Below are 27,623 nucleotides of genomic sequence, written 5' to 3'. Positions count from 1 at the left end.
ACTAAAGTTTGAAAAACAACGGGGCCCCTGGACACAGGATGAAACCTACCAAGGAAAAAACTGTTTTGGAAAAAGGGGTGGGGGGGGAAGGTGGGGGGGAGACGGGAGGGGAATGTATAAGCTGTATGGTTGTATCTGTTGCAGAAAGGAGCAAGGAGGGTTTTTTAATTACCCAAACTATAAGAACTAAATTGTTCCACAATGAAAAAGATAACAGAAATATGAATTTTTCAATTTTATTTCTTTTTGTTGGTTATTTTTGATTTCTAAATTGATTTCCGAATTTTTTTCTTATATCAAAAAGTATACAAAGACATATAATTGTGCCTATTTACAAAATTAGTGAGAAAAGAACAGACATTTTATACTTCTATCATTATTCTAAAAGACTCACATGTACACAATTTCTCAATATGACAAGAATACAAGATGAGAGAATACAGTATGCTCGATTCAGTTACCAGCGTGGTGATGCTGTGCTTGAATTATTCTCTTGTACTTTCAAAAGCAGACATGATATACACATGAGATTCACAGAGAAATAAACTATCAATGACGTGTGATGGGAAAACACATGGTGGAAAAACCAACGCGTTTCGGCAATGCCTTCATCAGGATTACATCACTGTGATTAATAAAAACAAAAAATTATAAATGGAAAAACTATGTGAATATGTACATGTGTGAACACACAAAAAAATACATTGGCTCCTTAATGCTGTGATACATTCATTAATTACAGCTTAACTTAATACTATAAATTACATAATTACAGGGTATGGGAATTCGAGAATGCATGCCAACACAACATATGCTGCTTAATCATTTCACTTATCTCAGGTCTCAGACCATACACAAATCGATATACAAGGTGACTCATGTCTTTTTCACTCAGATTCTCATATCCACTGTACTGTTTAAAAGCTAGAAGCAACCTTTCATAATAAGCGTGCACAGGCTCTTCAAGTTCCTGAGTTTTTTTTTTTTTTATTAAACTTTTTATTAACATTTTCACTTACAACCTTTACTGCATTACCATATCGTGTTTCACAACGTACATTACAGCTTTTGCGAATACAATCGTAATCTACAGGAAAGACCCCTGTCAGGTTCTTCATTATCTTGACACCTGTCTCCTTCAACACTCCCTCATCTCCCTCCCCCGATCTCTCCGCGCGCTCCCCTACTAGTCGGAAGTGTCTGATTGTGAGTCGTCCTGTGGGGGATCGCAGATGTTGCCCCGATATACATTCCACTTCCCCCATAAGTTCCTGAGTTTTTCTATCGATCTTTACTCAATCTGTTTCTTTCGGAGGAATCTTATTTTTCAAAAATGTGATTGCCTGCTCATATTTTTCATTACTTCTGGACCTGGGGCTCCTGTTTTTGCGTCTCTAGGATATTCTTCCTTTGGTCAATCAATTGTGATTTTACATTCTGTCCACAAATTAGCAGGTACAACAATCTCAAACAATCCATCCAAATCTTCCCACAATACCTTTGAAAATTTTACAAACCTTTCCACTTGTCTGTACCATTTTACAGGCTTTTCTCTCAATCTTGGAAATCATTTGTAAATAACAATATATCCTGTCTGGACCATGGGACATGTACATAACCTCCTTCTGGAATTTCTCTCATCGGACATTATTCTACTGTTGGTTCTTTTTCTTTTACTGGGAAAGCTAATGTTGCTTTATCAGCCGTACCTTCTTTTCTCCTTATCCACCTACTTCTCCATCTGTCTACATCTCCCCATTTTCTCAGTAACACAATTAGTTCTTTTATCTGTGTTAACCGTCCTGAAGTGTTCAGATTTTCTATATCTTTCTCATTAAAATCTATTCTGTAAGGTTTCTGTAATCCTCTAACTTTTGCAAAATCTACTCCCAATTCATTTGCTGTTTCTTCCAATTTTTCATGAAAATTCTTAGCTCTCCAAGTAATATTTTTACACATAAACATTAATTCATCATCCTGAAATGTTTTGAATCGATCTGTACCAATAGTCCCTAGAATCAGTTCTTTCATGTCTCTTTTTAATCTAACCCAATCCAAAGGTTGTGTTTGTGTATCTCTCTTCTGCAAATTCTTGACCCACTCATTTAATTCTTCCGCAGTTGGACCCACAAGGGTCGTATTTAAATCTATTCTATTCACACTTTTCTCTGGTGTTTCAGTTGCTGATTCAGCTCCCATAGGAATTTTATTTATTGGACTCTGATTTATTGTCAAATCCATAGGTGGAGTTAATCTAACCGAATCTTTTGTCTCCCTAACTTCAGGATGAATCTTTTCTCGTACTTTTTTCATACTAGAATGTAAGGGAATCGTTATGGAATGTTCCTCTATCTTTTGATTTTCAAATACTGGTATCACTGGACCTATAGTTACTGGCACAGTTACATTTCTACATTCTTTGTCAATTCTTTTATCTTTTCAGCCAATTCTTTTGTTGTTCTTGCTAGTTCAGACGCATTATGAATATCCGGTTCTACAGTCTGTGGTATTTTCTGTCTATTAAATGGACTATTTATTTCAGAAAATCGTTCTGGGTTTTGATTTATCACAGTTTCCATTGGCGGTGCATTTGGTGTCACCGCTGCAGAAGCCTGTTGACATGGAGGGGGTCTTTTATTTAATATGTCCTCCAGCAACTCATCATCTGTATCACTGGCTCCATACCCACACCTTTCTGGTACTGGATGCTTTTTTTTCTCTGTACACTTTTTCCCTACTACTTCTTCAGCTGTTCTAGCAGGAAACATACCATCCGTCATATTAGCGTACCACCATCGTCTCATCCTGGATTCATGACTCAAACCCCATACTCTTCCATGGACATAACTATCATCCCTTATACCTATGTGTCTCTCTCTTTCATACATCTCATCTTCCCATTCACCTAGAGCTTCAAACTGAGTCAGTCTAGGTCTCTGTTCAAGTTTCATCATTTTGTTTCTCAAATTTCGTAGTATAGCTGTGTTAAACTAACCAGTTTCTGGAAACGCCAATACTCCATCATTTTGAGTATATTTTGCCCAATTTTCCAACCAAATACAAGTATGATAACTATATTTCGTTATCATGTAAGATGCTGGTGTTTTCGTGGAGGAAGCACTTCTCCCTCTCTCGTTACAATCTTTTTATCTTTCTTAAAAAGGTTCTTGAATTTCCTAAAACATGAAGGTTTCTCTATCTCTCGTCCATCGTAATAAGCCATATTTCACAATTATTTGCCAAAGCGAATTCACACAACTCTCCTTTAATCTGCTCGACTATTCTGTCCTATCCCAGCGCGAATCACATTAACGCACCAATCAGAAAGCTCTTCGTACTTCCGCGATTGTCCAATCCCAGCGCGACTCACACCAATGTACCAATCAGAAAGCTCTTCGTACTTCCGCAACTGACCAATCCCAGTGCAGTTCTTGTTAACGTCAGCCCTACTCCTGCTTCTGCTGACCCCTCCTTTAAAAAATTATCGGCACTGTTTTATAACTCGTTGATTTGACAAAATCGGTTAATTACGACATAAAACACATTTCCATTGTCCGTTTCTCTAAACAAAAGAGATAGATAAGTGTAGCACTTCCCTCTACTTTACCCTTCTCTCAAGCAAGAGGTAAACCCGTTTCTCTGGGGATAGAACACATGTGGAGACTATACTGCTCCTGAGAATTAAGGCCAAAGTTTCACAAGAAAACCTGTTGCTATTTCACTCAACGCAATTCACACATGAATTTCCCTAACATAACACAGTCCTGTGTTATCACCAAATTGAAATCAGACAATGCACAATTCCATGTGATGTCTCTTGTCACACATATCCACTTCCTACTTCCTGGAAGCTTCAAAATTCCGACTACATATAAAGTAACACAAACTCAACATGGAGTGTTAAACATAGAAATTAATAATCAATAATCAATAATCCCCTATAATGACCTATAGAAACCATAACTCTGCTACCAAGAAAACTGATGCAGCGCTGCTATTATAAAAACCTTTCCTTACGACACTAACCCAGAAAACTCTTACACACATTCACTCAGTTTTCTGGATCAGTGATAAGTAGATGGGCTGCAAGACATACGGGGTACCTTGTTAATATTTTTACCTAAATAATAACTATATACATTATATACATTTGATTTTGGAATTGTTGGTTCTAAACATCAAGGTACTCCGCTATTTCGGTCGATGGGCCAACTAGTAGGAATCAGTTGATGGCGATCAAGTCCAGCTCAATCACAATTTTAAAACCTTTTAACAATTATTGATCATAACTTTAATTCTAATAACAACAGAATCAGTTTGAGTTAGCATGAAATTTTATCTAGATTCATTGGATAAATTGAATAAGTAAAGTTTTATTAGACAAATATTCTAGACATTATTAAATAAGCATTTAAGTAAAGATTGAATAGAAAACGAGAAATACTCATTACCCTTGGCCTTAGGGCGATGACGAGAATGGTTCACCAGAACATAAACCGAAGATCACAGGATAGGTTACCAGTACTGACTGACTGTCCCTCTAACCTCCTCGGACGTAATCCCTCCCAAGATAGAATCCCGCGACGGTCTCGTTCCTTTTCTCCATCAACGTTAAAAGTCCAAAATTGACAAAGTCTTTTTCAGCATCAGAAGGTAAATCCTCTCAACAGACAGCGTGTCGTGTTGACTAGATCGCTGTAGAATAAGCGCGCCCCCCTCATTGTAAGCACAAGCTCTTTTATACCCTTGACCCTAACTTGCTATACCCAAAATTGAAACCTTTTAGGGGCTACATTCATTCTGATTGGTCCAAATGGAGGGAGGGTGATGTCACCTCATCGCCCTCCTTGCTCGAACCGGTTTGCAAACAATCGATGCATACAATAGTTCTCGTGATTCATCAAGTCCAAATGTACTTTAACTTTGTTAATATATTTGCAACATTATTCGACAGTCATGAATTAGTTCATCTTCTGGTGTTTAATTCTCCCATCCGTTCCCATGCATTCATGCTGAACTCTTGGCACAACTCTTGTTTTAGGTCAGACTGGCCTTGACATCTCTCACTCCGGACATAGGCCACACACTCGTGACTGGAACTTCCACTCTGCTCATTCGCGGGGGCCATCTTTATTCGGTGCACGCAATCACGTCTCTCTGGAGCAGCAATTTTCAGGTGAGGCCTAGCAGGCCCGAACGGAACTAATATAAAAACAACATAGCAGAAATTAGACAGAGAAAATAAGCCCTTCTGTTCACCACCCACCATTCTAATGACCCGTGTTAGGTGTTACCTAGCATAAGCGACATTTAAAGCCATTTTACTAACCATCTGCATTCTTTACCACAATATAATTTTACTACAAACGAAATACATGCAATTTGCTTCTACTTTCTACACGAATCACAAACCTATGTTAATTTATTTTCACATTTGTAAATAAATTAGATTTTTGCAATGCCAGTTAGTTTCCCACGTGTAGTGTCTAATTAAAGGTGCATTTGTTGATTAATACATGCATTCAAACAGTTAGTATTTTCTTTTTGTATTTCCCCTGCTCCATCACCTGCTACCACTGATGCCTTAGTTACATCAAAAAATCACCTGCCTTATGTCCATTACAGCTACGTGGGTCGCGAAAGTCTGTCCTTCTAAAAAGTGGGTTTTGGATTTAAAAAGTTTGGGAGGCAGTGAGATATAGGATTTATTCTTTTGGGAGAGGGCAAATGAATTGCAGGCAATGTGGATAGAAACATGGAGAGAATTGCAGTGTTTAAGGTTATGAAGTGAGAAGGCTTAAAAACGAGGCTAGGCAGAGGGAAGAATAAGTGATAGTAACCTCTGCTGAGCATAGCTTGATGTCATGCACACAGGAGGTGTGCGCAGGGCTTGGCCACATGCCCAGATCATCTGCATATAGCAGAAAGTAGTGTGCAGCTGGGGTGCATGCACAGGTTGTGCAGGAGGGGCTCAGGGCCAGAGACTCTGTGCAGCAGGACTTTGTGACAAACACTGTGAGGATGTTACAAATGTTGTTGAGAGCTTTCAAAATAACATATCATACAGTAGTCATAACATATAAACAAAATCTGTTGTTCACATGGACACAATTCAGTCTACATTAATGTAGTACATTGTATTGGCTTTCCTGCACATTCACCGTTCCAGGTGGATATTTTGTTTACAGTATAGTATTTGACACTGTAAATTAGCTGTACACTATCAGAGTGCTGCATTTTGATTGGCTGCTGGCTGGTCGATATTTACACAGGAGATTCAGAACTGTTATTTAGGGCAATCTCCCTTACCACTGCCTTCTTCCTCGAACAGCTGACTGGGACGATCACAAAGTGGGAGAGATGCTGCCGGAGAAGAAAGCTTTAGAATCATTTTCTTTCCTGTGCAGAAATCTTCATATGTTCATTAAAATAGTTATCTTCTTTGCTTTTCCATACTCCTGAGCTAAATGAGTCCCACAAAACAATCCTTCTATGAGTTAGTATTATATATTGAAAGTGTTCCCACTTTGTGAACATCGTGTGGTCCTTGACATTTTTACTGTGTTTTAAAATAGTTAGTTCCTTGTTCTATATAAATCAGGTTACTGTTTTAAAATATGTTTTGATTATCTTTGAATGTAGTCATAAGCTACAGAGAGTAACATATTTACAAACAATACATATATTTTAATCATCTTCTATCATTTCCTTATATGTAACTCACACTAAAAGTGCTTTTGAAGCCAGTGCATATTCATGCAGGGAGATGCATCAACTGTTAACAGGAAGTTGAGGGTGTGAAAATAAAAAGGATAAGCCCAACCAGCAACTCATTCAGAGGGTCTCACCATCCACATAAGCACAAAGTTGTTTCTTTTAAATATGAGATCTGTCTTCAAACATCAATCTGCTCTTTTACAAAAATCTATCCTTGAGCATTTCAATGGAAGATTAAAAAAACTAAAATCTTTTATTTCTATCAGAGGTCCTATTCTAAAATTATGGCTGTATGAATCGACAGAGATTGGATACTCTAAAGAATCATTTATTACAAGGGAATGTAGACTTCCGTAGCGCCCTATCTCATTAACAGTTTTTAGCCCTTTAAAATATATTATGCCATACAAGACTAAAACTCATACATCCCCTCACATTCTTGAAACAGCAGGCTTCATGTCTGCATTAACCTGTCAATGCTTCTCTACTTCAAAGTGCTTGTGCGTTCCCCCTGTAACATGGTACGATTGGCTTACACCAATTTGGCACATTTACTTTATTAGTAAGTCTCTAGTAAATGGTACTACCTGTAGCCACGACCTGTAAATTAAATGCTACTAGTGGGCCTGCAGCACTCATTGTGACCCCAGGGACCCTCTGGGTTGAAGGGGAATTAATTGGGATGTCATAGTTAGAAATTAGCATTTAAAAAACCGTTGAAATTCACTGAAAAAACCATAGGTTTCAGGTACGTTATAGTTAGCTGGACATTTCACTCTTACAAAACCATAGAAATTCCACCGTTATAGTTAGTTCAGATAACTATAACTCGCGCCCCCGCAATGCACTGCTGATGACGTCACATATTACATCATTCATGACATCTCAAATGCGAGTTTGACTACAATAAGGGTGTCGAGATGTCAGGTGCACCCACTGGCCATGGACCCAATCCCCCAGTTGATCCCGATGTTCCCCAAGCTTCCTGGGCCGTCGACCCTGCAGCAGATAGAGGCCTTCAGATAGTTCATGCTGCAAATTGTTTATATGCTTCTGGCTCTCTCTAGCGTGACTTCAGGCCCGTGGGATCACCAACGGGCCCCTCCCTGGTGTTGTCTGCCCCCTCTAAACTCATTATCAGACCCGTTCTGACTCTTGTACAGAATTCCACTCCAGCTCAAGGATCCATTACAGGTTTCTGCCACCCCATCGTAAATGCTGAGGCCTCTGGCACCTATGGATGACTTAGTGCTGACCCCCATGTTATATTCTGAAGAGAGGCCTGCTTGTGTTCCACTGATGTTGCACTATGAGAATATAAAAGCACAACCTGTTGTCATACACCCAGACTCTAATCTTGTGCCTCTACTGCGTCACATCTATTAGCAGAGGCTCCATTCTATTTTTGACTTTAATTCTGACCCTGTGCCAGCACAGGGTACATTCCAGGATGTTGATGATGGAGCAGATATGGCATGCCCCTCCTCCATTACACTGATGATGCCATGTATGTTGATGTACAAAACACCAGTGGGTTTGATACCTCCCCTGAGACAGAGCTTGACTTGCCACTTCGATTACCAATGGAAGAAAGTGCTCGGTTCGCAGTGGTGGTTCAAAGGACGGCTGAAGTACTAGAATTACAGCTGCCCTTCATCAAGACTAGGACTAGAAATGTTTTGACAGAAAACCTAAAGCCCAAGCCATCAGCATCAGAGGAATTACTCGCTTTAAATGATACTTTGGTTGCTTCTTATGAACAGGCAGATGGCGATACTTCATAGACTGGTGCCAGGTGAACTGCATTTTCTCACCATGCGCCCCACTCCAGACAGCCTTATTTTATAGGCTTTGACCACTAAAGTGACCTTCAACTCATGTCCAATCTACTAGACAGAGAATCCAAAAGGATTGACAACTTTGGCAAACCAGTTTTTTTCTGCCAGCTTAGCACCTAGATCTGTAAATGTCGTCTGTGTGTTTGGGCTGATATACACACGACGTTTGAGACATGGTTAGCAAAATCTTGTCCTGAAGTATTTTATAGTCTCTCTGGCTCAGGCGATACATGCAGGTCAGCACACAGGCAAGTATATTATCCACTGCAGTCTTGAAACCATGGATTGCATTGGCATGGCAGTCAGTGCCAATGTTGTCCTCCTTAGACATGCCTGGATGAGGTGTACTGGTTTTTACAGACTTCACGAATTTGGACATGTTCTTTAATGCAACTTGCTTTTTTGAGAAAAAGGCAGACTCCACTTTGGAATTGTTTGGGTGTTAGCTCCTGCTAAACAATTCCGGCACTAAATCAGGAAAGGTAGAGGCTATTGCAAGGTGCTGGGGCATAGGCAGAGGCAGCCTTCCAAGGCAGTAATGCAACAGACAACCAGGCCTTTCAGGTCTTTGGGCTCAGAACCGTTAGACAACTTGCAGGCCAGCAGGGGCATCAGTCCTTTAACTCCTCTTTTCCTGCTACAACATTCACCGACCTTTAACAGAAAAGCAGAGAGGTAGAGGGTAGGCCACCGTGCGTCCCCCCCAAAGTATCAATGTAATCACAAGAATGAGTATGGCAGCGCAAAGACAAGAGAGATAGAAGACAGATTGTTTCTTAAGCTAACTGAAACATTCCAGAGTCCAGATTTTGGACATCACAGGACTTCTGCCAAGCTTATGAGGAAAGTCATACTTTATGGAAGAGGAAACCTCACACACATAATAGTGTTGTGCTTTATCATCGGCATCCTCTCCCCACCCTGGTAGGTCAGTGCCACCAAATGGGCTCAACCTCGTCGAGGACTTTAAGTAAGGAGTGAGTTCTTAGATAAAAACTACTGGTCAAGGTGGGATCCAGACATGCTAAAAATATCTTCCTCTGTATTACACCTTTATTGGTGAGGACCCCAGGTATATCTATAAACAAAGATGAGCGGGTACACAGAGGACTATGACTGAGATCCATCTCCTTTCTGCAAGCATGTATCTGCCCACCAATTATAGCCTAACAGGTCTGGGGAATTATTCAGGGCTTATGGACCCCTTAACTAACCTCAGTGGCTTTATTAGCCACAAAGACACTTTTTCCTATGTGTGTACACCACCAATATCCCAGGTAAATCCTACCTGAAACTGGATCTATGTAATTACATTAACCTATTTGGAAAGGTATAACAAAAGATACATAATGTTACAGTTTAAAAAAAAAAAGCTTTCCGACATTAGCATATGCTTGGTACTTGTATTTGTAATGTGGGAATGCAAGTGCACTGTCACTGCAAACCACTGCAAACTAACACACGTGATGAGTTGTGGAGGTGAAGTTGGGGGGGGGGGGCTTACACCCCTCATAGGCACACATGCAACAATGACATATGGTACCAAAAATATTTTTGAGAACCAATTATTGTATTCAGATAACTAGACTCTTCCTTACCCTAGAATTTAGTGGATACCAGCTTTCTGGTCAAGGAGGAGTTGATGTCCTTTGTAGTCACACACTAATCATAGGGTAAAGAAAGGTTAGTGGTGTAAAGTAGGTCATCATATCTGGAGGGCGGCAACTGTCTCCCTTTCACATCCTATGGGGGCTTGAATCTGCCCATGACTAGCACTATTCTGGGGGAGCCCAAAACACACATTTGTATGAAGGAATGTGTTACATACATAACCCATGCACCGTGTCATATCTTGGGGGGCCATAATTCGTTTTCTGAGACGTACTGTGAGCATTCATTTGTAAGTCTTCCATCTGGTCATCATGTATTGTCTCCTTGCGAATATGTCCTTAAAACTCAATGCACACCTGTAGAAGCCATGGATAACATATGGTCATCACCCTCCTTGACCTCCTTGTTACAGTACCACTGCTATGTGGTACTGCAACAAGCCAGACAGAGTGGGATCCTCTGCCAGGAAGCTTTGCACCTTTCAAAGGTGGCTAGAGCGCCATGGCATCTTTCTGATTGCCAACCACCTGATTGGGTCCCTGGATGCCAAAGCAAACAAGTTGAGCAGAAGGCTGCATAGACATTGATTAAGAGGTTGCTGAGAAGATAATCGTCTGATGCAGCTTCATTTTCTTTTTTTGAGTGACTCATAAGAACTCATGGCAACTCTTAAATGTCTGTAGCACTTCTTTTAAAATAGCCTTATAATTGACCTAATAAATATCCAGGGTTGCTCAGCCACTTTTTAACATTTTGTGATAGATTGTACTGTCTATTTAATCTCACTACTCTCTCACCTCACTTCCCCGGTCCCGCCGTGGCACCTCGCCGATTGTTGCGGAGGGAAGTGGGTGTTTTCCTCTCATCATCTCCACTTCCTGTGGCCTCCACTCTCTGTGTGGTGGGGTTAGCACTCTAGTCTTTTCTGGCCCAGCCTACTTAAGAGCATGCTGAGCCGGATGCGCAACGGATAGATGGCCAGAGGCTGTCAGGAACTACACGCTGTAAGAAGCTCTTGTCGGTTGTTTATTTGGCATTGTTTTGAATGAAAAAAAAACAACTTTTAAACATTTTGTGATAGATTGCACTGTTTATTTTATCTCACTTCTCTCTCACCTCACTTCCCTGGTCCGCCGCAGCACCTCGCCAATTGTTGCAGAGGTTAGTGGGCATTTTCCTATCCTCATCTCCACTTCCTGTAGGCTCCACTCTCTGTGTGGTGGAGTTATCACTCAAAGGCAATCCCGTCTGCGCCCGTCCGCGCCTGGACTGCGCCTTGCGCCAGGACCCCTAGTTGTTTTATAAGGGACACTACTAAGCCTCTCACTTACTCCAAAAGCCAGCTTCTTGAGCTACGGAGGCATGGAGAGTTCCAATGCCACACTATAAACCTGGAAGCTGACACATGCAATCAGTTGCCTGTCTGCCCTATATGTAATTTTCAGTTACCTCCTGCTAAACCCTGCCATGTTGTTGCTGAAGATCTCTCTCTCTCCCCTTTATTTCCCTGGAGAATACCTTGTCGACCTATCTCATTAATGCTAGATCCCTGATTTAAAACAAAGTGGAGTTTTGTGACTTCGTCTCCTTTCAAAGGCCAGACTGGGTTTTAATTACTGAGACCTAGGCCAGGGATTGCTCAGGCCCTGACTTGGTCGATGCAATCCCGCAGGGCTATGTATTATCACTATTTGACAGGGTAAGGAGAATTGGTGGGGGGGTTAGGCATTCGATTTAAGGATTCCTATACCTGCTACATTGAACCGCTAACTACATCTTCTGACCCCTAACAGGCGATATTCTTTTCCTTAAAAATCCTTTCTACAGAAAGCTATGCTGGAATTTTAACCTATCGTCCCCCTGGCCAAGATCATCTTTCACTCAGGAGTTCACTAATCGCATAAAACCCTGCTTGGCGAAACTTAATTTGGCGCTCCTGGGGGATCTTAATTTTCACTTGGATAAGTCCTTATGTAAAGACTCAGACTCTTATATAAACCATGACATGCGGTGGCTTACCACAATTGGTAAAAACCACTACTCATGAGGCGGGACACGTTTTGGATGGCATTTTTTCTAATGACTCCCGCCTCACAGTAATAGAGCCATTTCAACTTTCTTTTTTTTTTTTACTGTTTTTTTAATTTTCTTTTTAAATCTTAGCCAGTACAATAGAAGGTGAGTCATATACATTACAAGTTCAACAGTTTTGCTAATTGTTTTTACATGCAAACTTGCAGAGGTTACGTTACAATGCTTTCTTGACTGGTGTCTCTCCCCCTTACCCCACTGTAGGTTAAGCAGAACCCGCCCCCAGTGTACTCTCTTGGGAAACCAGGATGTCGATAGACAAGTAATGGGCCGAACGTGGAGGGGCATGTATTGTAGGCCTGGGCGGTAAATTCCATTCTGCTTGCAGAATTTGGGTAATTTCACGTTCCGCGGAGAACGCGGAATTACCAAAGATTTCACGGCTTCGCAGAATTTTTTGCTTGTTTGCGCTTTCAAAATTCGTGTTCGCAAGATATTTCCCCCCGAACACCCAAACAGGGTTCGCGAACAGGAAAAAAGCATCGCGAACGGGCAGAACACGCAATTCCACGTGTTCGTGGAACTCTGCTTGCTCGCGGAGATTTTTTACAGTTTCGCTGAGCTTTGCGTAGCGTGACTATGCAAATTCTGCCCACCCCTAATGTATTGTCCGTTTCCTCCTCAGTCATTTCCATATTGTAGTACTTTAACCATGGTTTACAAATCTTTCTAAACTTTTTTGGGCACCCCCCACCCGCATAAACTGTTTTCTCTACCCCCATGTATAGGTTCATACTGGCCCGCCACTCTGCCATGTTAGGCAACTCTTTTTTTTTTTCCCCAATACCTAGCAATGTCACGCTTGGCCACTATAAATCCTAGCTTACTCAATAGGAGTTTGTATTTGGGGATGTCTACATCTGTGAAGATGCCCAGCAGGACGTATTTGGGGCCCATAGGAATTTGCACTTCCAATATGTCATTTAACTCCTTGACTATTAGTAACCAGTACCATTGTATTTGTTGACATTCCCACAGGATATGTATATATGTTCCTTGCTCTGTCTTACAGCGCAGGCATTTGGGTGTCTCAGCCCTACCCATTTTGTGAAGTCTTGCATTGTCATAGTATACCCTATTCAGTATTTTAAACTGTATTAATCGGAGGTGAAGCTTAATTGCCACCTCCCTCGGATGCATCAAGGCTGCTTCCCAATCAATGTCTTCAAGTGTACCTGTAGTTTCCTCCCATTTGCCTCTAAGAGCTAGCAATCTATCGGGGATTTTATTTATTAAGGTTCTATATGTCCAGGAGACTGCCTTCAAGGACATCTCTTCCTGTAGTAGTCTCCACTCCAATGGTGCGTATTCCGGGATGTCCAGCATGTCAGGCTTTTGCGCTCTCCAAGCATGTTGTAGTTGTAGATAATAATATTGTTTTGTCCGTCAATTGATAATCTGTTTGGAGCTCTGTGAACGTAATTAGCTCCCCCTTTTTAATAATGTCTCCTAGCTATGTGATTCCAACCATGTCCCTGCCCTTGAAGCCCTGTAGCTTCGTCAGCTCTGATAGTCTTCTTCCCTCCCACAACGGTGTTGCTTTGGTTAGTTTCTTGTCCCAGGGCATCTGTTTTTCTACTCCTTTCCACACACTCTGTGTAGCTGGTAATAGGCTCTGTGTCCCAGCACCTCCGTATAGGTAATGTAGGTAGGAGGACTTCTGAAACTGGAGTCTCTCGAAGGCGTAAGTGGGGTGATCACCCGGAGCATGGCACCATTCATTAATAGCGATTAAATGTGCCGCTCGACAATAAGCTTGATTGTCTGGTAGGGCAATACCCCCGTTGTACTGGCCGCGTTGCAGTGTTTGCAGTGCCACTGAAGGATGTTCCCCGTCCCACAGAAGTGCTTGTAATTCACTGTTGATCATCTTGAAGACATTGCCTGGGATCGTATGATATGTGTTTTGGAGTATATACAGTAGTTTGAGGAGTGTTACCATTTTGTACATGGCTGCTCTCCCCAATAGGGTCAAGGGGAGTCGCCTCCATCTGGCCACGTCATCCCAGAATTCTGCAAGGACTCGTTCAATGTTGTGTTTGAGGCAGTCAGTCATGTTCGTCGAGACGAATAGTCCCAGGTAATTGAAGCCCTCTACAGTAATGGGTAAGTGTTCTGGTAGTGGGTATATTTCTCCAGGGTCTCCTATAGGATATAGGCTCTATTTCCCCCAATTGATATTATACCCGGCATGTTTACCATATTCCCCGACTAGTTGGCGTATTAAGGGAAGAGACATACCAGGGTTAGTGACATAGAGTAGGGAGATCCGTTCGTCTACCAACTGTCCACTAATGTCTTGAAATCCGCTAAGGCCCAGATATGCCCTGATTTGACAACTGGGGTGGCGTAGTGGGCAAAAGAACGATGGATTTAACCCAGATCTCTTGACTGGGGGAGAATGTCTGCATTGTCAGCATTCCGTCCATCATTTGTTTGTTGTAACGCTGATTTGACAAGCCAGCGGCTCCAGGACTAGGCCGAAGAGCTGGGGAGGGAGGTGGCATCCCTGGCAGGTTCCTCTTTGGATGGGAAAGTCAAATGATTTCACTCTATTTACTCGGACTCGGGCTCTAGTTTGGGTGTATAGGAGTTCTAACCAAGCTATAAATGTTTGCCCAAAGCTTGCAAGGACGCACCTCATGAAAGGCCAGGGACAGCAGCATGTGTGGGGTGGCTCTATATTTTACTGTATCTAGCCAGTTGGCAGAGATTAAAACGTGTAGCACGGCCAGGCAAAAAGCCTGATTGGTCACGATGTATTAGGGATGTAATTACGGGTATAAGCCGTGTTGCTAGGATAGAAGCCAGGATCTTTGTTTCAATATTCAGTAGTGAGATCGGGCAATAAGATCCGCAACAATCTGGGGTCTTGCCTGGCTTTGGTATAACAACCACTGTGGCCTGACGGAGGTCTAGCGGCAGCATCACCTCTTTCTGTGCAGCTTGGAACATCTTTAAGAGATGGGGAGCCAATAGTCCCATATTTTGTTTAACACATTCTGCTGGGAGTCCATTTGGTCCTAGGGTTTTCCCCGACTTTTGTCTATTTATGGCATCCTGCACTTCAGTTAAAGTGATTTCTGCCTCCAGGCCATCTCTTTCATCTTGTTCTAGGACAGGAGTTGCTATATTGCCAAGGTAGGCCATTATCCATGTATGATCTGCTAGGGGTTGCGCTCTGTATAGCCCCGTGTAAAAATGTGCAAAAGCGTCTGCTATAGCCTGTGCGGTGGTATGTTGCCTTCCCTGCTCTCATATTTGGGACACCCATTCGCCTCCCTCTCTCTTCTACCCAACCAGGCTAGGAGTTTCCCCGCCCTGTCTCCTTTTTCATAAAGTCTTTGATGGGTGGCTTGGATTTGAATTTGCACCTCGTGTTTAGTCAGGTCCCATAGTTCTTTCCGTGTAATTGCCAGCTGCCTCAGGTGGGCGGCTTCCGTGTCGGGAGTTACGCGACTCTCAAGTTCCAGGAGTCTCTCCTCTAGGGATTCTATTTGTTGAGTTTCTTTTCCTATGCTTATGCGCTATGGCATCTTGGATTTTACCTCTGAGCACTGCCTTATAGGCTTTCCAGAGGGTAGTGTGTGAGGACCGAGCCCTCGTTCTCCCGGAAATACATCTCGGTTTCTGCTCTTATTATTCCCCTGACAGACTGATCCCGGAGCTCCCACGCATTCAGTCTCCAGTCTGATCTCTCTGTTATCCGTGCCTCTCACCGTCAAACAGAGGGGTGAGTGGTCTGATCTACCTCTCGCCATGTACGCTGCTTTATCTACTGTACATATCTCACCTGACAGAGCCAGGAAATAGTCTAGTCTAGAGTAAACTTTGTGTGCCCCAGAGAAAAAGGAATATGTGTGGTCTAGTGTGTGTTTTTGCCGTCAAAGGTCAACCAACCCCAGCAAATTCACAAAATCCGCTAGCGGGGTATGAATACGCGTTCTTGTGGCAGTGTTTGTTCGGTATATAGTTGGATCAATTACATCATTAAAGTCACCTCCAATAAGGTGGGCACTTCAACTTTCTTGGTCAGATCATTATGCTGTTCCTTTTTCTCTCATGATTTCTCTACCACACAAATCCTTGAACAAGGGGAATAGAAAGCGATTTAAGAGGGATTATAGCTGTATTAATAAGGAAGCTTTCCTTAAAACCCTCAGTAATCTTCACTGGGCCAATCATTCCAATGCCAATCTGGCATCTACAGAGTTCTCTAATTGACTGTTGACAGCTATTGATTCCCTCGTCCCCACCCTTAAAGAATACTATGCAGGCAGAAAAAGCCGACTGCCCCCTGGTTTTCAGAAAGGCTAAGGAAGCTTAGACAATCCTGCCGCCATCAAAAAAGCATCTGGCGCCGACATCTTGACCTGATATAAAAAGACCATCATAAACGGAAATTAGTTCAATAACAAAATTGTTATTAAAAAGGGAAAAAACCATCCATTAACTTTTATCCGGACTTTACTCAACTGGTCCAGAAACAGCGGATGGGATTCCAGGGGGTGAAACGTCGTCTTCGTGAGCTGGGCCTAAAGTACTCTATGCTCTACCCTGCCAAACTCCGAGTGGAACATGAGGATCGGACTGCCTTCTTTGACTCTCCTGTGGCCGTGAGTGACTGGTTGGACTCGCTGCCGGACAGAGGTGGCCGTCCCAGGCCCTCTGCGGGTGCCAACGGTGACGGGTCCCCTTTGGAGTGACTCTTGGTCCTTGATTTTGTCAATTTGCACTGCTCAGCTGGGTTGTACTTCTTTGGTTCAGTGTGTTTTGCTAGTACCTGTATGGGGGCGGGCGGGGACGGGTCCCTCTCCTCCTCCGGGGTCTTTTTGTAGACTGGGGTTAGTTGGGCGACAGGCACACTGCAATTTGGGGGGGTTTTTTGGCCCGCAGGGGTGCAGGGTGGGGGGAGTTGGGTGTTGGGGGGGGTGGGGGGGAAGGAGGGGTTGTTTTGTAGTGTGGTTTTTGTTTGCAGGGCGAGGTATTGATTTTCTGCCACCTTTGGGACTTGTGCTGCTTGCGGGGGGACCTCTGAGCTATTGGAGGGGATGGGGGGGGACGGGTTGAAGCTGATGTCATGGAACGTCAATGGGTTGGGGGACCGTATCAAACGGGGTGTAGTTCTGCAGTATTTGCGTCGTCTGACTCCTGATGTGGTGTTTATCCAGGAGACGCATTTGGTTGGCAATGTCTGCCATGCAATGAACAGGGGGGGATACCGCCTCGTGGCCCACTCTGGTTTCACAACTGGCTCCAGGGGGGTGGGCATTCTCCTGCGATCCTCACTTCCGTTGGAGATCACGAGGGTGGTCTCAGATGACAGAGGGCGTTATGTTTGTCTGACTGGGAGGTGGGAGGGGCATCCCCTTGCCCTGGTCTCAATTTACGTCCCACCGGGCCTCCAGAACTCCACCTTCGCGGACTTGGGTCGAATGCTGCTTGAACTTCCGGATGGCCTTTTGCTTATGGGCGGGGATTTTAACTCGGTGGTTTCGGGGGACCTGGATCGTCACCCACCCAGGGCCCTCCCCGCTGCCCAGGCTTGGCTAGGCGGTCTGTTGGAGACCTTCGGCCTGGTGGATAGTTGGCGATTAATGCATCCGACCCAATGTCAATACACCTTTCACTCTGGGGCACATGGGAGTCTTTCTAGGTTAGACTATTTCCTTATGCCCGCGGCGCAGACGGGTCGAATTCGAGAGGTCAGGCACCTGGCGAGGGGTATCTCCGATCATTCCCCGCTGTGGCTTCTCTTTGACACCGAGTCGCGGTCTGCAGGGCGGATCGCTCCCATTAACCCGTGGTACCTGCGAGACCCCACGACCCGCGAGAGTCTGGTTAAGGCTATGGACCAATACTTTCTTGAAAACGAGGGGTCTGTGTTGTCTGCAATGTCCCTGTGGGAAGCCTTTAAAACCGTAATCCGCGGACACGCCCTCTCCCAGATAGTAGTGGCCAAGAAGCTCAGGAGTGAGGCGGTGGTGAAGCTGGAGACTGACATCTCGGGGCTGGAGTCGGCCTTGGAGGAGGGTGTCACTCCGGACGGGCTCCATGCCCTCAGCCTGAAACAGTTTGAATACAGATCTCTTGTCACCGACGCTGCCAAAACTATGTATAGGGAGCAGCAGGGTCGGTTGTATGATGCCGGGGACAAGGCGGGAAAGCTGATTGCGTGGCTGGACGAGAAGGAGAGAGTGAATCGTGTGGTCCCGGAGTTGCGTGTCTCGGATGGAGTGTGTGTGACTGAGCCTGGTGAGATTGTGGAATGTTTTGCCGACCACCTCCGGACTGTGTACTCCCCGGTGACTGATAGGGATGAGGAAGATTCTCGCCTTCTCCTGAGGGACATTGCTTTGCCTGGCCTTTCTGCCGAGGACCGTGAGCAGCTGGACGCTCCCTTGTCGGTGGATGAAATCGCGACTGCGATTCGGTCCCTTCGCTCGGGCAAGGCCATGGGTCCCAACGGTCTACCTATCGAATTATATAAGTTGCGCCCGGATAAACTAGCTCCCTTCCTCAGTCGTATGTTTCAGGAGTCCCTCGAGGCCGGTTCCCTTCCGGTCGACCAGCGACTGGCCACGATAGTCGTGATCCCCAAGGAAGGTAAGCCACGGGACCGCTGTGCCTCTTACAGGCCTATCTCACTGCTAAATGCAGAGCCTAAAATCCTGGCTAAAGTCCTTGCCAATCGTTTGTTGAGCGTTATCTGCGATCTGATTCATCCTGATCAATGCGGCTTCATCCCACATCGCAACACCGCCCTCAACTTGCGGCGACTCCATGGCGCCCTCGCCAGGGCAGAGTACCTCTCCGAACCGGCCGTGCTGGTTTCTTTAGATGCCACGATGGCCTTTGACACCATCGAGTGGCCATTCCTCTGGGCTGTCATGACCAAATTCGGCTTTGGGGAGGGATTTCTTGGCTGGGTGAAGCTTCTCTACACGGGACCCATGGCTCAGGTGGTGGTTAATGGGCGGGTCTCTCGGCCCTTCGCTCTCGGTAGGGGTACGAGGCAGGGGTGCCCGTTGTCCCCTCTGCTCTTTGCTCTCGCCCTGGAGCCACTCGCCGCTTGGCTCCGCTGGGAGCCCTCGATCAGGGGGATCCGGTGGGCTCCGGGCTTTGAGGATCGGGTCTCGTTATATGCTGACGATATCCTCCTGTATCTTACCTCACCGCGGCAGTCGCTTAACGTTCTCTTCGATGTTCTGACTTCCTATGGAAGAAATTCGGGTCTCACGATTAACTGGTCTAAATCCTGTGTCTATCCTATCTCCGGTGGCCCCCCTCTCCTGCCGCCTCGGCTTCCGATCCAAATATCTCTGTCCGGCTTTAAATACCTGGGGATACACATCTCGCTGGACCCGGTAGCTCGCTATGAGCACAATCTCCTGCTTCCACTTCGGCGTTTGAGGGAAGACACGGCTCGGTGGGGTAGGCTGCCCCTGTCCCCACTGGGTCGGGCCGCATTGTTTAAAATGATGTCCCTTCCCAGGTTCCTCTATGCACTTCAGAACTCCTTCGACATCATTCCAGTGGCCTACTTTCGGGAAGTAGAGAGCCTGCAGAGGAGACTGGTGTGGGACGGACGGGCGCGTATCGCCCTGGCCAAACTCACTCTCCCCTGGTACGACGGGGGCATCGCGCTTCCCGACATTCGCAGGTATTATTGGGCCTCACAGCTATCAGCCATTAACCATGCCACGTATGCGCCTGGCTTGAACCCGGCGTATGAGATGGATAAATTCCTGCTTCCCGGTGGTAACTATAACAGGGCGCTTTACTCCCGCTCGGCTGGACGGACCCTGACGGGCCCCACTAAGATCGCGGTACGGATTTGGAAGGCGGCCAATGTAGCCATGGGCTGGAGTGAGCGACTGACATGCGCTACTCCTTTATTTGCCTCCGACCGACTGGGAAGCCTCTGGACAACGAAGGGGTTTGACCGTTGGGACACGATTGGCATCAGTAGAGTGGGAGACTTATGGATGAAGGGCGCGGTTAAGACCTTCGCGGCGCTCCAGAGCGAATACGAACTCACGGAAAAGGAGTTCTTCCGATACGCCCAGGTTCGGCATGCCCTGCTCTCTGTCTTTGGGGAGGGGACCAAGATCCCGGCCTCTTCGCCCCTCGAGGACCGCATACTTGATGGTCATGTTCCCGACAGTACTATCTCCTTAATCTATAAAAAACTCATTAATAATCGGGCGGACCTATTGGTGCGCCTTCGGGAGACGTGGACGGGGGACGGGGTGGAATTAGACGACGAGGACTGGCAGTCCGCACTATCGTCCCCCAAGGAAGTCGCCATTCTAGCCCGTCTCCGCCTGGTCCAGTTAAAGATTCTCCACCGGGTGTATGTGACGGGCCCCCGTCTGGTCTCGATGGGATTCTCGGAAGATGGGCTCTGCAAGCGGGGGTGTGGGCTCAGTGCCACCTTTCTCCATATCCTTTGGGAGTGCCGGGAGGTGGCGGAATACTGGCGTCCGGTTCATGGGGTCATGGGACAAGTCACCGGGGTGGCGCTGCTGCCGGAGGTGCGTCGCTGTGTCTTGAATGTGTGGGAGCCTAATGATTATAATGCGGCGCAGACTCGGTGGGCGGCCCTGGGCTACATGATTGCTAAGAGGGATATAGCGCAGCTTTGGGGTTCCCAGCGGCCACCCACCGTGTCAGTATGGAAGGAAAACATGGACTGGTGTATGTTCAGGGAGAAGACGGTATATGTGGCCCGCGGTAAACCCGGGGCATGGGGTAGAATTTGGGGGCAATGGAACGTGTATCGTGGGGGTATCTGTACGCCCCCCCTAGTGGACACCGATATTGCCTTGTCCCCCTGACCCTTGATGGTTCCTTGCGACTGATTGTAATAATCGAATATAGATGTTCCTTTCCCGTTACCCCCCCCGATCTTTCAGTACTCCCTCCTGTTGATAGCTCATTGAAGGTTTGGAGTAAAAGTCCCCCGGATGTAGCCTGACACACGCCTTTTGCCCGTATGCCTCGCCTTTTGTTTTTTGTTGTTATTTATGTTAAATGTATGTCTCCTGCTTCTCTCGAGACATCCTGAGCCATTTACGGGGCTGGGCCCCAGGTGTCGCCTACTGCTTTAACTAATGTACGATCCTTTCTGAGTCTAGCGGCCGGCCCTGGTGGTTGTAGGCCCATGCTTGTAACTGCTTTATTGTTTTAATAAAATTCTTGGAAAAAAAAAAAAAAAAAAAAAAAAAGGAAAAAACATTATTTTACTCTCGAATGACAGAATCTTTCAGATCCTCTAGGGAACTATTCAGTGTAATTATCTCTCTCTGTTCTCCTTCTGCCTCTGCTTACACTGACAGCTCGCAGGATCTCTGCGACAAGATGGCTAAATATTTTCATTCGAAGATTTCAGAAATATATTCCTCCCTGGACAATCTCAATTTAGAGCTGTACAATACAGCCTCAACAACTGGTTCTGTTCTCCTTAACTCTCCCTTACTCAACGAGGGGGAAGCTAAACTATCTGTCTTCCCTTTCTTGTCCCATGAGCAACGCATCGTCTCCTTGGGGGAAATTACTTCTGGATCCCCTCTGGAATCCTGCCCCCTGAAGATCATGAAATTAGGAAGGTAGATGATTGTCCCTCACCTTCCTCCACGCTCAATTCAGCTATCTAATCCGGGCAGTACCCTCACCCATGGTAAACAGCGAGGGTCAAACCTTTATTAAAAAAAGCTACACTGGATCCCTCTGAACTAAAAAAACTATTGGCCTATTATTTTGCTACCAGTCCCTGCAAAGATCTTGGAGAAGGTTCTAAACTCTCAGCTTAGGTCCTATTTGGAGCAAAATCATTTGCTTGATGGCTCCCAGCATGGGTTCAGGAGTGGGCATAACCCGTAGACTGTTCGTACCTTCTCAGTAAATAATATACGCCTTCAAGTAGATGCTGGATACACCTCTCTATTAATTCTCCTAGACCTAACCGAAGCCTTTGATACCATTTCACTTATGAGGCTGGTTGGCTGTCTCAAAGAAATTGGGGTCACAGGCTCCGCTTTGGTGCTTCTGTCCTCATTTCTCACTTATCGCTCACAAAAAGTAAAACTGGATCAATTCTACTGTGAAGCCACTTACACCTTCTGCCAAGTCCCACAGTGTTCCTCATTGAGTCCAACCTTATTCAACATCTATGTCGCCCCTTTGGCCAAGGTTATTAGATCTTTTGGTTTTCAGGCTCAGTCTTATGCAAGTGACACACAAATTAGTGTGTCAATCACCAATAGCATTGAGGCGTCCGCTGCAAATTTTAAAAGCTGCATGCGGGCTGTAGCCTCCTGGATGGTAGACAACTAGTCTTGATTTTTGGCAGTCAAGAATCTATATGGTCCCACTCTTGGTGGCCTAAAATGCTCGCCTCATACCCCTGTCCAGCTCCAGCAGCAAAGAATCTTGGGGTCATTGTTGATAGCTCTCTCTCTTTTGACCCTCTGATCAACAGAACGGTTTCCACCTGTTTTGGTATCATCGGAATCCTGAGGAAGATCTTTCCATGTATCTCCCTTCCCTCAGTCAGCTGTTGCCCTGGTTCTGTCCAGATTGGATTATTGTAATGCCCTTTACCTGGACATCAATAAGGGATCCATCCATAAATTGCAGCTTGTACAAAATGCAGCAGCTAGACTTGTGATGGATCTTCCTAAATTCCACGCAGTTTCGGCATCTATCTGTAAGTTGCACTGGCTTCCTTTAGAAAAGAGTATTTTGTTCAAAGCACTTTGCCTTGTCCATAAGGCTCTTCATAATTTCGGGTTCCGAAGGCATTAAAAGGACCTTCCAATGGTATGTCCCTACCAAACAACTGAGGTCTGCTAGCAAAAACTAGTTGGTAGTTCCCAGGTTCAGGATAGTAAGGTGTGAAGGAAGAGCTTTTTTGTTGTTGCTGCCTCTAAGTTTTGGAATTCTCTCCCGCTATCGATCTCTGGGCAACACTCTCACCTTCTGTTCCGTAAGGCCCTAAAAACATGGCTCTTCTTTCTTTAACTGCTTGGCTCCTTTTTGTGCTTCCTATGACCGCCGGCTCTATCCGCAGCGTCTTGACGCCTTTGGGCAAAGTTTGCGCTCTATAAGACTAATATTCATTCATTCATTCAGCAAATTACACGCATTGGGTGCCCATAAGGTTGGGAACAATTCAACTGTATATAATTTCAGATTTGCAAACCTCACCTTGGAAGCACTGAATCCATGAACAGCCTAATTGAAAGAAGATATGAACCGTTCATGAGGCTGCGGTGTTTTTGGCATCAATGGAATCTGGGAAAAGGGGATAACCCTAGCTGATCATAAATAAGCTGACATTCTAACCAAAGGAGTTAGGGTTCAAGGTGAAGTGAGACATTCGAGAGTTGGGGGCATCCCCTTCAAAACTAGGGTGGAATACTGTGACTTTGGGATTGATAGGGTCTATGTTGCTTGGAATACCCTTTGTGTGCTGTGTTGTCTGTTAGAAGTATCGATTCACATGCTGCAAAATGTGCACACAGGACTGTACTTTTGTGGTTTTGGGTGAATAGCTTTTAAAGATTGTATTCATAACCCAGGATGGCTAGGAGCTAATGGGTAATCGTATAGCACTGTACAAACTCAACAAAACATTTTTTGCATTTTATTGGCATAAACAGTATTTGGAAGGGGATGGTTATTACTCGCTTTCCGATTTCCAGATTAGCGTCTGTTTTGGAAACACACCAGTCTTTTACTAAACACAGAAGATAGAAAAATTTAATTTTCATATGGAGAACAAACTTACATTTCCAGAGGTAATACAGTAAGTATGCCCATGCATAGTTGTAAAAATGCTGTAAAGACAAATATCTACTAACTGCAATATACAGTAAAATCGATAAATACTTTGTTAAATGTATCTTTGCTTCTTTCCTGTAGGACTTCGACTCTTTCTTTGATGCCAAGGAAGGAAATGAAATTGACTTTTTCTTTGGTCTTGCGCCTCGTACTAGCTCCAAGGTAGGTGTGGTGGGATTCAGTAGCAGTGAGCTATATCTTTTCCATGGTTAGCTTGCCAAAGGAATGCCTTTGTGTGGCCCAGCTGTCTATCTCTCTTACTTTCACATGTATTTGCTAGCTACAGTATTGATTGGTTCCTGGCAGTATGAACTCATGTATTTATGTATCCTCATCTTGCTGAGGGTGAGCCCATACCAGACCAAAAACTCAATTTTCCTCTCTCAGAGTACTAATTGCGCAAGAACTTAACATATTTTGCCAAGGTTCTGGGCTGTACAGGACTCTAATTAAAATCAATGCAGGGTTGTCTTCATGGGCAAAACTAGGTTGTTAACTCCAGTCAATTGTGGCAGAATTTAACAACATTTCTAGAAATTAGTTGTGTGACACTTGTACTAAACATCTAAGTACACCACTCAATTAGATGTTCTCAACAAAGTAATTTCTCACAGAAATTACATTATTCCAAGCATAAGATACAAAAATGAATTTCTAAAACATATGTTAGGCTCTATAAATGAACACCCACCACATGCTAAGTAAAAACAGCACTTTGGTGTTCCTGTTATTATCTGAACATGTAAATTGGCATAACTTCCATTTTTCACTTATCATCATGCAACCGGCCCTTGCATGATTCAAGGCGCACTTTACAGTTGGCTTATTTAAAGTCAAGGATCGTCCTAAACATGTAAAAATAGGTTGATTTTGACATATGAATACTGTTGTTTTGCCTTCATTATGCCAGATCTGCCAGTCGGCCAATTTTCCATGTTTTAACACGTCCGTGTCATAAGGCCAATCTGCATCCGTCATTGAGCATTTGAGTTTTATTGGACACCTCTTTGGGGCAAGCCCAATATGGCAGTCACTTTTTGCCAATCAGTTACCATGCTTTAGAGGTTAACACACATGCAGTAAGATGTTGGTCACTGGCCACAGGTACCAGATCTCCAGTTAAACAATGGAGGGGGGAATGGGAGGTCACAAATAAAGATGCATTAATCTAGGCTTATTCTTCTTGCAAAAGAAAAGCATCTTCTGCCACAGGGCCCCAAGCCAGCAAAACGGTCAAAGAAGGAGATGATTGTGCCAGGGACTTTGTTAGGACCCACTCTTATACTCCTAGAGGTCCTTCAGAGAAGCAGCATCATCAGTGTTCCCATTTAACACTGAGAAGTTTGCCATCAGGACGCTCAGTGTCAGGAACCTTACCTGTGATCTGTATGATGGCGAAGCATCTTTTACTACCTAGGTAACAGCTGTGATGTTGAGGCACTCTTCACCGTCAGTTCGAAGTCAAGATATGAAAGGCTCAGAGGTGCAGGTTGGATTTCTTTTATTAAAGGAAGGATCGATGCTGTTTTCCAGGGTCCAGAAAAATTACCAGAGTTAAAAGTGGAACTAAACAGTGGGGTGAGGGCTTCCCCAATGATTTCTGGAACCTGTTTAAGTACAGAGGCTGGACATGGGTCCAAAGGGGAACCTGAACGAATTTCTAACAATAATTTGGTAACCTCATGTAAATCCAGCGATGTAAAACAATCTAGTATGGGGATAGGCCTATTATCCTTGAGCAACCCTGTCACTGAAGCCTTATTGGCGACAGTAGGCTGGAGAGTAAAGGAGGAAAATATGATTTCCACCTTTTGCAGAAAAAAGGCGGCCAGAGTCTCACATAGTTCAGGGCTACTGTCTGTCTTGGGGCTAGAGGAGGTTGTAAGTGTAGGGATAGTTTTAAACAGATCTTAAGATGAGGATCTGGCTTTCCTAATTTGTTCCCCACAGTATATCCTTTTGGTTTCAGAGAGCAGTTTTTTATAGTTTGTAAGGCTTACTTTATAGGCCTCTTTATCGAAGTTATTGTACCCTCGCCTCCAAGCTTGCTCTAGCCTCTTACAGTCAAGTTTATGTGCTTTAAGTTTTTCTGAATACCAAGGGGCAGATGGCGATGCCCGCTTGGGAATACCCCGTTTGCCCGGCACTAATTTCCTGCAAGCGGAATCAACCCATTCCTTGTAGGTGGCCGTAGCTTCCTCTACATTAGAGGATGGTGGGTGTGCTGAAGCTTTCAGGAGACTTCCTAGTTCTAGGCTATCAATATTTTTCCAGGCGCTTGTGGTTGTCACGGCCTTAGAGAAAAAGTTATATTGAGGGCGCTTAGCCTCTTTAAATTCAAATAAAATCGCCGTGCGGTCAGTCCAGGTAAGTGGTAATGCTTCCGTATATGCAAGGTTAGGGTTATTAGAGAAAATTCCATCTAATGTATGCCCTGCAGAATGAGTGGGATCTATCACAAGCTGCTTGAGGTCCCCCCCATTAAAAATTTGCTGCAGTCTTATATTATCAGGATCGGTGAGGTCCTCAAGGTGGAAATTAAAATCTCCCATAACCGTAAAGAACTTAGCACACAACCCTTCCTCTAAAACTGTTCCAATGGAATCTGAAAACGCACCCCTAGGGCCTGGGGGGCGGTAGAGGAAGACGGCATTGAATGTGTCATGGTCAGATGTTCGAATACTGATTGACAGTGCCTCGCATGCATAATTAGAAGCCTTAAGAAAAGAGGACTCTAAAGTGTCATGATAGATAAGTGCCAACCTACCACCCCTCTTGATAGGTCTATCAAGCGTGTAGCAGAAGAAACCGGGTGGAGTGGCTTTGACAAGGTCCAGATGCTTCATTAGACCAGGATTCTGTTATAAGGGCTAGTTTAATATTATGTTCCTCAATAAACAGGGCGCATTCCACACTATGCTTGATCAGAGACCTGGCATTGAGAAGAAGACATTTAAGTGGTGCCTGAGCAACTTAACTGGTCCTGTCCCCGGTTGTGTTACCTCGCAGATTGATGACATGTTTCACAATGCGTGGGAGGACTAGGTGACACTTAGGACAGAGCTCAACCTGTGCTTCCATAAATAAGTTGGGAGTAATCCTAGGGCAGCAGGCATTGCCCCCTTCAGAATCCCAACCCATAAGCTGCTCTCTAGAGTAAGTCCAAATGTCTGACATGAAATGGCCAGGGGGACATGCCCTGAGCCCGTTCCGAGCACGCGTCCGCTGCCCGGTCGTGTCTGCGTGAGGATTTATGTATTCTGGCTGGAAAAGCCTAGAGCGCTAACCGCCAAGATGGCTATCGGTGTCCTGCCCCTGATTCCTCTACACGGAGCAGTCGCCGTGCCAGCGTAAACAAATGAAAGGTAAAGTGCCCAGTGTGTCTCAGTTAAAAGAATAACACAGTAATGTCAATGATAACATTTAAAATAACTATTAAAAGGTACAGCAATTAATTTAAAAGTAAAGCGATATAATTAGTCACCTGCCTGATGAGCATTGAACACAGCTCTGTCCCAG

The 27,623-nt window shown here is 44.7% G+C and overlaps 1 protein-coding gene across 5 annotated transcripts in view; it reads left to right on the top strand.

Moving 5' to 3' along the window:
* Nucleotides 1–27,623, top strand: part of SH3BGR (SH3 domain binding glutamate rich protein) — a 403,616-nt gene that overhangs the window by 144,210 nt on the left and 231,783 nt on the right. For all 5 annotated transcript variants that reach the window (XM_085621246.1, XM_085621245.1, XM_085621243.1 and 2 more), the window contains one exon: nucleotides 24,186–24,266. In XM_085621246.1, coding sequence (XP_085477372.1) covers nucleotides 24,186–24,266 — 81 coding nt within the window. The remainder of the gene's footprint in view (nucleotides 1–24,185; nucleotides 24,267–27,623) is intronic.

This window comes from Triturus cristatus, chromosome 8, assembly GCF_964204655.1.
Source record: "Triturus cristatus chromosome 8, aTriCri1.1, whole genome shotgun sequence".
In the NCBI taxonomy this organism is placed as follows: domain Eukaryota; kingdom Metazoa; phylum Chordata; class Amphibia; order Caudata; family Salamandridae; genus Triturus; species Triturus cristatus.
The sequence above is the reverse complement of the archived record's forward strand: the minus strand, read 5'-3'. Positions and strand labels throughout refer to the sequence as shown.